The following is an 11,473-nucleotide window of genomic DNA, read 5'->3' as shown; positions in this document are numbered from 1 at the left end:
TAGCTCATTAGTAAAAAAGCAGAAAGAGATTTATATGAATTATAGTCAAACATCGTGACTGACGGAGACAAACGACGGCAGGCTTAATATGGCATCGTAAAAAAGACATTAAAAATCCAATACCATAATACCTCGGAGCCATGAAGCTGTCATCGTCTATTTACAGATATAAATATATTATATTTTAATATTTTACCGCACAGTACGAGATCATCCAACACATAAAGTATAGTTTCTTATTTTACACCACGAAATAAAATGTATTTCAAATCGTACAAACGGAATTAATTAAATAAAGATGTTTTTGTTTATTTTATTTATTTATTGTATTTTAATTGTATTTTTAATTTTTTAATTTTTAATTTTTTGGATTGCTCCTTTTGAAGGGGAATTAATTAAACTTTGTTTTTATTGTTATTTATTTTTATTAAAACTAACAAAAGCGTAATGTCTCTACTTTAAAGAGTCCTCTCCTGCTGATGTTCAGGTGTATATCAGTATGCAGTGTCTCTACTTTAAAGAGTCCTCTCCTGCTGATGTTCAGGTGTATATCAGTATGTAGTGTCTCTACTTTAAAGAGTCCTCTCCTGCTGATGTTCAGGTGTATATCAGTATGTAGTGTCTCTACTTTAAAGAGTCCTCTCCTGCTGATGTTCAGGTGTATATCAGTATGTAGTTTCTCTCTACTTTAAAGAGTCCTCTCCTGCTGATGTTCAGGTGTATATCAGTATGTAGTGTCTCTACTTTAAAGAGTCCTCTCCTCCTGATGTTCAGGTGTGTATCAGTATGTAGTGTCTCTACTTTAAAGAGTCCTCTCCTGCTGATTTTCAGGTGTATATCAGTATGTAGTGTCTCTACTTTAAAGAGTCCTCTCCTGCTGATGTTCAGGTGTATATCAGTATGTAGTGTCTCTACTTTAAAGAGTCCTCTCCTGCTGATGTTCAGGTGTATATTAGTATGTAGTGTCTCTACTTTAAAGAGTCCTCTCCTGCTGATGTTCAGGTGTATATCAGTATGTAGTGTCTCTACTTTAAAGAGTCCTCTCCTGCTGACGTTCAGGTGTATATCAGTATGTAGTGTCTCTACTTTAAAGAGTCCTCTCCTGCTGACGTTCAGGTGTATATCAGTATGTAGTGTCTCTACTTTAAAGAGTCCTCTCCTGCTGACGTTCAGGTGTATATCAGTATGTAGTGTCTCTACTTTAAAGAGTCCTCTCCTGCTGACGTTCAGGTGTATATCAGTATGTAGTGTCTCTACTTTAAAGAGTCCTCTCCTGCTGATGTTCAGGTGTATATCAGTATGTAGTGTCTCTACTTTAAAGAGTCCTCTCCTGCTGATGTTCAGGTGTATATCAGTATGTAGTGTCTCTACTTTAAAGAGTCCTCTCCTGCTGATGTTCAGGTGTATATCAGTATGTAGTGTCTCGACTTTAAAGAGTCCTCTCCTGCTGATGTTCAGGTGTATATCAGTATGTAGTGTCTCTACTTTAAAGAGTCCTCTCCTGCTGATGTTCAGGTGTATATCAGTATGTAGTGTCTCTACTTTAAAGAGTCCTCTCCTGCTGATGTTCAGGTGTATATCAGTATGTAGTGTCTCTACTTTAAAGAGTCCTCTCCTGCTGAGGTTCAGGTGTATATCAGTATGTAGTGTCTCTACTTTAAAGAGTCCTCTCCTGCTGATGTTCAGGTGTATATCAGTATGTAGTGTCTCTACTTTAAAGAGTCCTCTCCTGCTGATGTTCAGGTGTATATCAGTATGTAGTTTCTCTCTACTTTAAAGAGTCCTCTCCTGCTGATGTTCAGGTGTATATCAGTATGTAGTGTCTCTACTTTAAAGAGTCCTCTCCTCCTGATGTTCAGGTGTGTATCAGTATGTAGTGTCTCTACTTTAAAGAGTCCTCTCCTGCTGATGTTCAGGTGTATATCAGTATGTAGTGTCTCTACTTTAAAGAGTCCTCTCCTGCTGATGTTCAGGTGTATATCAGTATGTAGTGTCTCTACTTTAAAGAGTCCTCTCCTGCTGATGTTCAGGTGTATATCAGTATGTAGTGTCTCTACTTTAAAGAGTCCTCTCCTGCTGATGTTCAGGTGTATATCAGTATGTAGTGTCTCTACTTTAAAGAGTCCTCTCCTGCTGATGTTCAGGTGTATATCAGTATGTAGTGTCTCTACTTTAAAGAGTCCTCTCCTGCTGACGTTCAGGTGTATATCAGTATGTAGTGTCTCTACTTTAAAGAGTCCTCTCCTGCTGACGTTCAGGTGTATATCAGTATGTAGTGTCTCTACTTTAAAGAGTCCTCTCCTGCTGACGTTCAGGTGTATATCAGTATGTAGTGTCTCTACTTTAAAGAGTCCTCTCCTGCTGACGTTCAGGTGTATATCAGTATGTAGTGTCTCTACTTTAAAGAGTCCTCTCCTGCTGATGTTCAGGTGTATATCAGTATGTAGTGTCTCTACTTTAAAGAGTCCTCTCCTGCTGATGTTCAGGTGTATATCAGTATGTAGTGTCTCTACTTTAAAGAGTCCTCTCCTGCTGATGTTCAGGTGTATATCAGTATGTAGTGTCTCTACTTTAAAGAGTCCTCTCCTGCTGATGTTCAGGTGTATATCAGTATGTAGTGTCTCTACTTTAAAGAGTCCTCTCCTGCTGACGTTCAGGTGTATATCAGTATGTAGTGTCTCTACTTTAAAGAGTCCTCTCCTGCTGATGTTCAAGTGTATATCAGTATGTAGTGTCTCTACTTTAAAGAGTCCTCTCCTGCTGATGTTCAGGTGTATATCAGTATGTAGTGTCTCTACTTTAAAGAGTCCTCTCCTGCTGATGTTCAGGTGTATATCAGTATGTTGTGTCTCGACTTTAAAGAGTCCTCTCCTGCTGATGTTCAGGTGTATATCAGTATGTAGTGTCTCTACTTTAAAGAGTCCTCTCCTGCTGATGTTCAGGTGTATATCAGTATGTAGTGTCTCTACTTTAAAGAGTCCTCTCCTGCTGATGTTCAGGTGTATATCAGTATGTAGTGTCTCTACTTTAAAGAGTCCTCTCCTGCTGATGTTCAGCTGTATATCAGTATGTAGTGTCTCTACTTTAAACAGTCCTCTCCTGCTGACGTTCAGGTGTATATCAGTATGTAGTGTCTCTACTTTAAAGAGTCCTCTCCTGCTGAGGTTCAGGTGTATATCAGTATGTAGTGTCTCTACTTTAAAGAGTCCTCTCCTGCTGATGTTCAGGTGTATATCAGTATGTAGTGTCTCTACTTTAAAGAGTCCTCTCCTGCTGATGTTCAGGTGTATATCAGTATGTAGTGTCTCTACTTTAAAGAGTCCTCTCCTGCTGACGTTCAGGTGTATATCAGTATGTAGTGTCTCTACTTTAAAGAGTCCTCTCCTGCTGATGTTCAGGTGTATATCAGTATGTAGTGTCTCTACTTTAAAGAGTCCTCTCCTGCTGATGTTCAGGTGTATATCAGTATGTAGTGTCTCTACTTTAAAGAGTCCTCTCCTGCTGATGTTCAGGTGTATATCAGTATGTAGTGTCTCTACTTTAAAGAGTCCTCTCCTGCTGATGTTCAGGTGTATATCAGTATGTAGTGCCCCTGCAGGCAGAACATTAGAGATTATAATTACAGTGAATTAAAGCCCTGGAAACCATTTACACCTTTAATCACAATCAAAACATAATAGTCTTTATCTCAAGAAGTAAACAACACATATCCGACGGCTCAGTAATTAAACAGCGAGGGTTGATTGGGTAATTATCACCTTTTAATAGTAGTTTGTGTGACTGTGATAATAAGGAGCTGAAAGGACGTCTAATGTCTAAATCAAAGCTAAAATATGAAGGGATTTTCAAAATAAAAGCTGAAACAACGACCAGCAGCGTTTAAATCATCATCGTGTCCTTTATTCAAAGCTTTATTGTGAAGGGATTTTCAAAATAAAAGCTGAAATAACCAGCAGCATTCAAAGGTTTAACATGAAGACATTTTCAAAATAAAGGCTGAATCAACCAGCAGCAGCAGCATTCAAAGCTTAAATATGAAGGGATTTTCAAAATAAAAGCTGAAAAAACGACCAGCAGCATTTAAATCATCATCGTATCGTTTATTCAAAGCTTAAATATGCAGGGATTTTCAAAATAAAAGCTGAAAGCACTCGCTGGAGCAGTAACTATAAATCTCGTTGTATTCTGTACAATGACAATAAAAGCTTTTTGAATTTGAAATAACCAGCATTGTCTCGTTTATTCAAAGCTTTAACATGAAGACATTTTCAAAATAAAAGCTGAAACAACCAGCAACAGCAGCATTCAAAGCTTAAATATGAAGGGATTTTCAAAATAAAAGCTGAAACAATGACCAGCAGCATTTAAATCATCATCGTGTCCTTTATTCAAAGCTTTAATATGAAGAGATTTTCAAAATAAAAGCACAACACAGGAGCGAAAACAAGGCAATAATACGAATTAAGTTAAAGTCCAGCTGAAATGACAAAACCCTGACATGACTCAGCAATTTATCACTTCCTGTCCATCATCTTAGGCTAATGCATTCCCATTAGTTTACTGGTTATTAGCAAATGGTAGCATGCTAACACATTACCTGCTGAGCATCTTCACTGCTGTCAAGAGGGTTTAACTTTAGCAGAAAAGAAACATGCATTTTAATTTCAGTTGGACTTTAAAACAATAATATTTGACGCTAATATTGCTAAGTAGCTAATACTGTACGAAAGCTACAACACCAGTTACACATGTTTACAGAACTGGATGCTTCACTCGAGAAAGATAAAAGAAGTGCAATTACAACACACACACACACACACACACACACACACACACACACACACACACACACACACACACACTCACACACTCACTCACACACACACACACACACACACACACACACACACACACACACACACACACACACACACACACACACACACACACACACGCGTCTTCATCAGGGATTCTTCTCTCATCGTCGGGTACCTGCAGGGTTCAGATTAATTCTCTATTGCTTTTGTAGGGAACACGATGAAAAGGGTTATGAAGCTCAATGTCTCATTACATATTAAATAAATCACTGATTGTGCAGTAAACTGTATATTAAGTAAAAAGTACTTAACTTACTTACTTAAGTAAGGTTTGGTATTATATCTGATGTTTCTGGGTTAACATCACTGCTGTATTATGTTGCTGTAGAAGCTAATAATAATACTTTTTTTTTAAGGCGCCTTTCAAGACACCCAAGGACACCGAATATATGTTTATTTACTATTTTTTTTTGTGTACTTTCCCCTTATTTTTTCACATGTTTTGGTAATTTTCAGACATTTTCAACATATTTTACACTGGAAAAAATGCTGCTCCAAAAACAAGCTGTTTTCACTTGAAATAAGTACACAGCTCTGCCAATAGAACAAGTGACATTTGGCTTGGTAAGATTGATATATTTCTAAGGGATATTTAGATAAATCAGATCTTGTGGGAGAACTCATTATTTTGAACTATATTTGACCAGAATCAGGAAATGTTGTGTTACAATATGAGCCACTCAAAATTGTTCTGTTTTCTGATGTTAGTTGGTGATTTTCTTCTGAGATACAACTCAAAATAAGATGTTTTGACTTAAAGGTGGGGTATGTAAGTTTGGAGAAACCGGCTTGAGTGTGCGCTAGAATTTGAAAATACACAGCCGGAGAAAATCTGCCACTTCCTTACCGAGCCCCTCCTCCAACACACGAACGTGCACATGACCAATGAGGGCACGAGATAAGTTTGTGCACAGATGGAAGGCTGACAGGCAGGTAGGCCATCCAGTTATTTTAGCCGGGCCGGCTCAGATGATTGGTCGTGCTTTTTACAGTATTACAGCTTCCACAGATGACATTTTTTTATGGATTTTTTGTCAAAGCACTTCAGATATTCATTGCTATCGGGATGTTAAGAGCATTCCATGGAATATAACAAAAAGTGTATCTCGAGCCGGTTTCTCAAACTTACCTACCCCACCTTTAACAAGATGAAGCATTGTCTAAAAACAAGAGCCTGTATCTCACTGCAGTGTTACTTCTGAAGTTATTGTGTCTTATATCAGGAGTAGAGACATATTCTGACTAGATGTTAGACACATATACTGGGCAAGATTTCGAGTTTTTGTTGTGTAGACCTGCAACAATGCATCATATTCTATGTTAGAAAAAAGCCCAGTTTCTCAGAAAAACTGCCTGTTTTCAGTTTTGTGACGATGCTTTTTTGCAAGAGGCTTTTTAAAGACTTTATTTAACGTCACGAGGAGAAACATTCAAAATAATCTGAAATCTAACAAAAGCTTCATGTTGTACATTTACCCTGCTTTATTTGCAAATAATAATAATAATGATTATTATTTTAATTATCATCGTTTATATAAAAATAAGATGAGAAATGAAACTCTCCTTACATCTGAACATGGACTTGTAGGAATTATTTTATTTACTTTTTTCTTTTCTTTTCTCCCTGGAAATGGGTGTACATACAGTATATGTGTACATATGTATATGTGTACATATGTATATGTGTGTGTATAGAGAATTTTGTTTATCTGTGTGCGTATTTAATTCCATATTTATCTTTATTAACGTATCCTGCAACTGGATGTATAAACTATGCTTTCTGCCCTCCTGCTAGGGCTGTGCAATTAATCATATTTTAATCTCGATTACGATTTTGGCTTGCAACGATTACGAAAACAACGTAATCGAAATAAAACGATTATTATTCTTATAAAAAAAAAAAAATGTAATTATTATTATTTTTAATTCTTTTTTTTAATTGGTTTTTCAGTTGAATTACACTTAAAGTTCAGGGTAATCAACTGTTAAAAACATACTGTTCACATATTATTTTTCAATAAATGGATGTTTTCAAAGTAAATGGATAATTGTTTTTAATAATCGTGATATCAATTATTGACCAAAATAATCGTGATTAGGATTTTTGCCATAATCGCACAGCCCTACCTCCTGCTTCCACTCATTTTGTTTTTATTGTCGGATTTGCCTATTGAAATAGTAGAATACATAATATATATATATCAAGTACCTCAAAGTTGTACTCAAGTCAAAGTACTTTGCACTGCCTCCCTGCACCATGCTTACTTTAGCCGACTGAATATAAACACATGTAAGGATGAAAGTAAACGGCTTCACATGTAACGCATCCATCTTTCCTGCAGCCTCTGCAGATTCTCCTGCTCTACTTTCCTCCCCACAAAGCCTCGGGCTGTTTCCCCTTAATGAGAAACTCCCAGAGAAAGGTGCAGCATCGCGGAGACGTGGGATTTAAAACATCTATCCGTCTTAATGCACACTTCCCACGTTTCAGCTTTACATGGAGGAAGAAACCGAGAGGAGGATGCTCACTTTGTCCCTGCTCTGCTGTTCCTTGAGTGCCCGTTTTATCTGAGATAAAGGACACTTAGTGATATTTGTTCTCTGCCAGTAAGACCCGTAGGCGACCGTCCTCTTTATCCCCACACACACACACACACACACACACACACACACACACACACACACACACACACACACACACACACACACACACACACACGACTGAACACAGGCCCTGTATCCTCTCGACTTCCGCATGAAAACATAATCAAATCATCGTTCTTCAGAGTCATTGAATATTCAATTACAGCAGTATTCTTAAATAACATTAAAGATAATTGATTCGGCCACTTGACTGCGGCTTTCAGAAACTTCCCCTCGTTGTTCCTTCAGACGAGAAGGAGAGACAATTTCCTCCTTAATGTACAAGTGTTTATGTCTGTTATGAACAAGGTCTGCAGAAGTAAATAAATCCTTCGGTACGAAACCTAATTCCCGGCACAGTTTACGTTTAAGGCCGCCTTCCTGGAGTCGTGGTTGAATGTGGTTTTAACGACCGGGTTGAAAAAAGAAAATGTCCCAAAAATATGTGGAAAATATCTGAGAAGTTGACAAAAGATATGTTAAAAAGTTCCAAAGAATACATGGAAAGAGTAGGGTGTCTTTGTGATATTTAGTATGAGGATCTTAATTGAACCAGAGTATACATGAGGTACAATCAGTGCAACCTATAAATGCTTTTCATTTGAATGAAGTTTGAAAAACACAGGAGAACATTTAACATAAATATGTGCAAAATATCTGAGAAATTGACAAAAAATGTGTGGAAGAAATGTGTGGAAGAAATGTTAAAAAGTTCCGGTAAACCATAGGAAGAAACAAACTTGAGATGATCCGTACCTTTACCACATTTGCTTAAAGAGTTTATATTCTCCTGTAGTCTGTTCTATAGGTTTTAGTGCATGTAAATGGTCTTGAAGGCCTTCCTGAAGTTGTGGTTGAATATGGTGACATTTGGGAATGAGAGTCTGAAAAACACACAAGAAAAGGTCCCAAAAAAGTATGGAAAAAATGTGAGAAATTGACAAAAATATTTGAAAAAGATTTGGGAAAATTATGTTAAATAGTTTCGAAGGCATAAATGAAGATATTAGGAAAAAACAAACTTGAGATGATGAGTACCTTTACCACTTTCGCTTAAAGAGGCCCTAAACTAAATATTCAAAAAAGATTGTAATGAAATCTGGAAAACACAGAAGACATTTTCCCAAAGACTTGTGGAAAATATCTGAGAAATTGACAGAAAAATATGCGGAAAATATATGTAAAAATATTCCAAAGGACAAAATGAAAACAGTATGAAAAAACTAACTTGAGATGATCCGTACCACATTTGCTTAAAGAGTTTCTGTTCTCCTGTAGTGTGTTCTATAGGTTTCAGTGCATGTAAATGGTCTGCAAGTGTTTATATCAATAGTGTTTATAGTCAATAAATCCTAATTTCCAGTCTAGAAGAACGTGCCCTTGGTGTCCCTGCACAGTATCCTCTTGAAGGCCTTCCTGAAGTCGTGGTTGAAGATGGTGTAAATGACCGGGTTGAGGCAGGAGTTGCAGTATCCGATCCAGAAGAAGAATTTAAACAAAGGGTATGGGATGCTGCAGGTCTCCGGGCACACCGCCTTCAAAGAGTAAGAGAAGAAGAAGGGGAACCAGCAGATAACGAAGCCTCCCATCACCACCGCCAACACGAAAGTGAAGCGTTTTTCCCGGTTCGCCATGGCTTTGCGGCGAGAAGTCGGCGTCCCTTGGATCTTTTCCTCGGGTACAACTTTGGTGCCAGAAGAAGAAGAAGTGGCCATTGTTTCTTTGTACCTACAGGACAAGTTTAGCATCTTGACTTTGAACCCTTTCTTTCGGGACGACCCTAAAGTTTCCGATTTGTCCGTTTCGTCTTTGCCTTCATCGGCCATTTCAGAACCAGAGTTGGACGAGTTCTCGAACGCTGCTTCTTCTTCCTCTTGATGTTTCTGGGACTCTTTCTGGGGAACAGCTGAAGGGATTTGGGGGATTTTGGCGATTGAAGTGTCTTGGATTGGTGTATTCTCTGGAGGGTTTCGAAAAGACGACTGGTTTGAATCAGACCCAGAGATTTTAGCTTGGACTTTTTCCCGTTGGCTGCCTCCTTGATCCCCGTTCTGCTCGGATATATTCGCCGGACTCTCATTGGCATTTTCTCCCGTTGTCGCCTTTTGCTTCTGTCCTGCCGAATTTCGAGTATGCTGCTTTGCAATCTGATAAATCCGCACGTAAACCAGGATCATAATCACACAGGGGGCGAAGAATGACCCGATAGTGGAGTAGAGAATATACCATCGCTCGTTGTTCAGCTCGCAGACTTCTTCACCTCCTTTGCTCTTGTCCAGAGAGAGAAGAGGTGGGAAAGAGATGACCGCAGAGATCAGCCAGACTATAATAATGGCCGCTTTGATTCGCGTCGGGGTTCTTTTGGCGCCGTACGTCACAGGGCGAGATATCGACAGGTAGCGGTCCAGTGCTATCGCGCACAGGTGAACAATGGAGGACGTGCAGAAGAGGACGTCCAGCGCCAGGTAGATTTCACACCTGCAACAGAAAAGCATTTTACTCACTCTGATAATATAGACAGGGCTCTCTGTATGACTGACTGAACTTTCTTGAAAGAAATACAATGAAATACGATAAAACAACAGTTTTTTCCCGATTTTTTGTCAATTGAAAGTCTTCATTCCCATATTTGAGAATATATATCTAAAAATTCTTGCATTTTTAAAGCATTTTTTAGGTTGTTCCAATAGTGCCTCATTTACATATTGGCTATAGTATAATTTATATAAGATATCACATTGAGAACAATTATTTTGTGTAATTTTAGCCTTTGCAGACCATTTACATGCACCAATACCTATATCAATTTCTCAGAGTTCATTCATTTGAGAATATATTTCAAGAATTCTTGCATTTTCAAAGCATTTCACCTCCTTTATATATTGGCTATATTGTAAGAGGTAATTTTGTGATTTTTAGCCTTTGCAGACCATTTACATGCACCAAAACCTATAGAACACACTACAGGAAAGTCAAAGCATTTTTGAGCATTTTGGTTGGATTTCTATTGTACCTCCTTTATATATTGGCTATAGTTCAATTTAAATAAGATATTACATAGAGAAACTACCTCTGGAGAGAATGTTGTGTCATTTTAGCCTTTGCAGACCATTTACATGCACACAAACACACTACAGGAAAGGCAAAGCATCTTGGTTTGCTGTTTTATCCATTTTGATTAAATAAAAATGCCTCCACACACCACACGGAGCTGAACGCCCAGTAGCCCTGCAGCTCGTTGGCTAACGAGAACGGGATGATGAGCGTCGCGACCAGAATATCTGCCGCCGCCAGCGACACCAGGAAGAGGTTCTGAGGACCTCTGAGCGAACGAGACGTCAGGACGGCGATGATGACGAGGATATTCCCCACGATGGTGAGGAGCATCATGGAGGTGATGGCGATGGCGAAGGCAGCGGTCGCCTGCGGGCTGTAGGGCGAAGAAGAAGAAGAAGAAGAAGAAGAAGATCTGCCTGTACTCCGGTTACACGGACGGGTACCAGAGATGAGACTAAAGTTCCTGTTGGGGAATCCGGAAAGCTCCGAGAGGCAGGGGGCGTCTGGAGATAATGCCATGCTGGTGACGGGGGTATTATATCCAGTCTGTTTGGAAAACCATGGAGAAAACAGGGGATTCCCAGTAAGAGGAGGAACTGCCCGTCAAGGGGGAGCCATGAGATCTACAAGAGAGAACATTTGATTAAGAATCAGAATCCAGTTTATTGCCATTACACACACAAGGTATTTGCTTTGGTGTATTTTAGATTAGATTCAACTTTATTGTCGTTCTTTACAATGTTGAGTACAACGAAAAAAGCAGTTTGCATCCAATCAGAAAGTGTAAAGACAAACCAAGTATGAATAGATGTATTTTGATAAGGTGCAGATTCAGAGCATATACATAAGGTGCAGGGTTTAGGCATATATGAGTTCAACGCACCGCCTTATGTTTG

General features: G+C 38.7%; 1 protein-coding gene across 1 annotated transcript; it reads right to left on the bottom strand.

Moving 5' to 3' along the window:
* Positions 1–8,884: 8,884 nt before the first annotated feature.
* On the bottom strand, positions 8,885–11,096 carry LOC117482627 (alpha-2B adrenergic receptor). Its single transcript, XM_034130782.1, has 2 exons — positions 10,723–11,096; positions 8,885–9,998 (listed from the first exon to the last, which is right to left on the bottom strand). The coding sequence occupies exons 1-2, from the start codon at positions 11,094–11,096 to the stop codon at positions 8,885–8,887; spliced, it is 1,488 nt and encodes a 495-aa protein (XP_033986673.1).
* Between the last annotated feature and the right edge of the window lie 377 nt (positions 11,097–11,473).

The sequence above is a fragment of the Trematomus bernacchii genome, unplaced genomic scaffold, assembly GCF_902827165.1.
Source record: "Trematomus bernacchii unplaced genomic scaffold, fTreBer1.1, whole genome shotgun sequence".
In the NCBI taxonomy this organism is placed as follows: Eukaryota; Metazoa; Chordata; class Actinopteri; order Perciformes; family Nototheniidae; genus Trematomus; species Trematomus bernacchii.
This window is presented reverse-complemented; position numbering and strand designations above follow the sequence as displayed.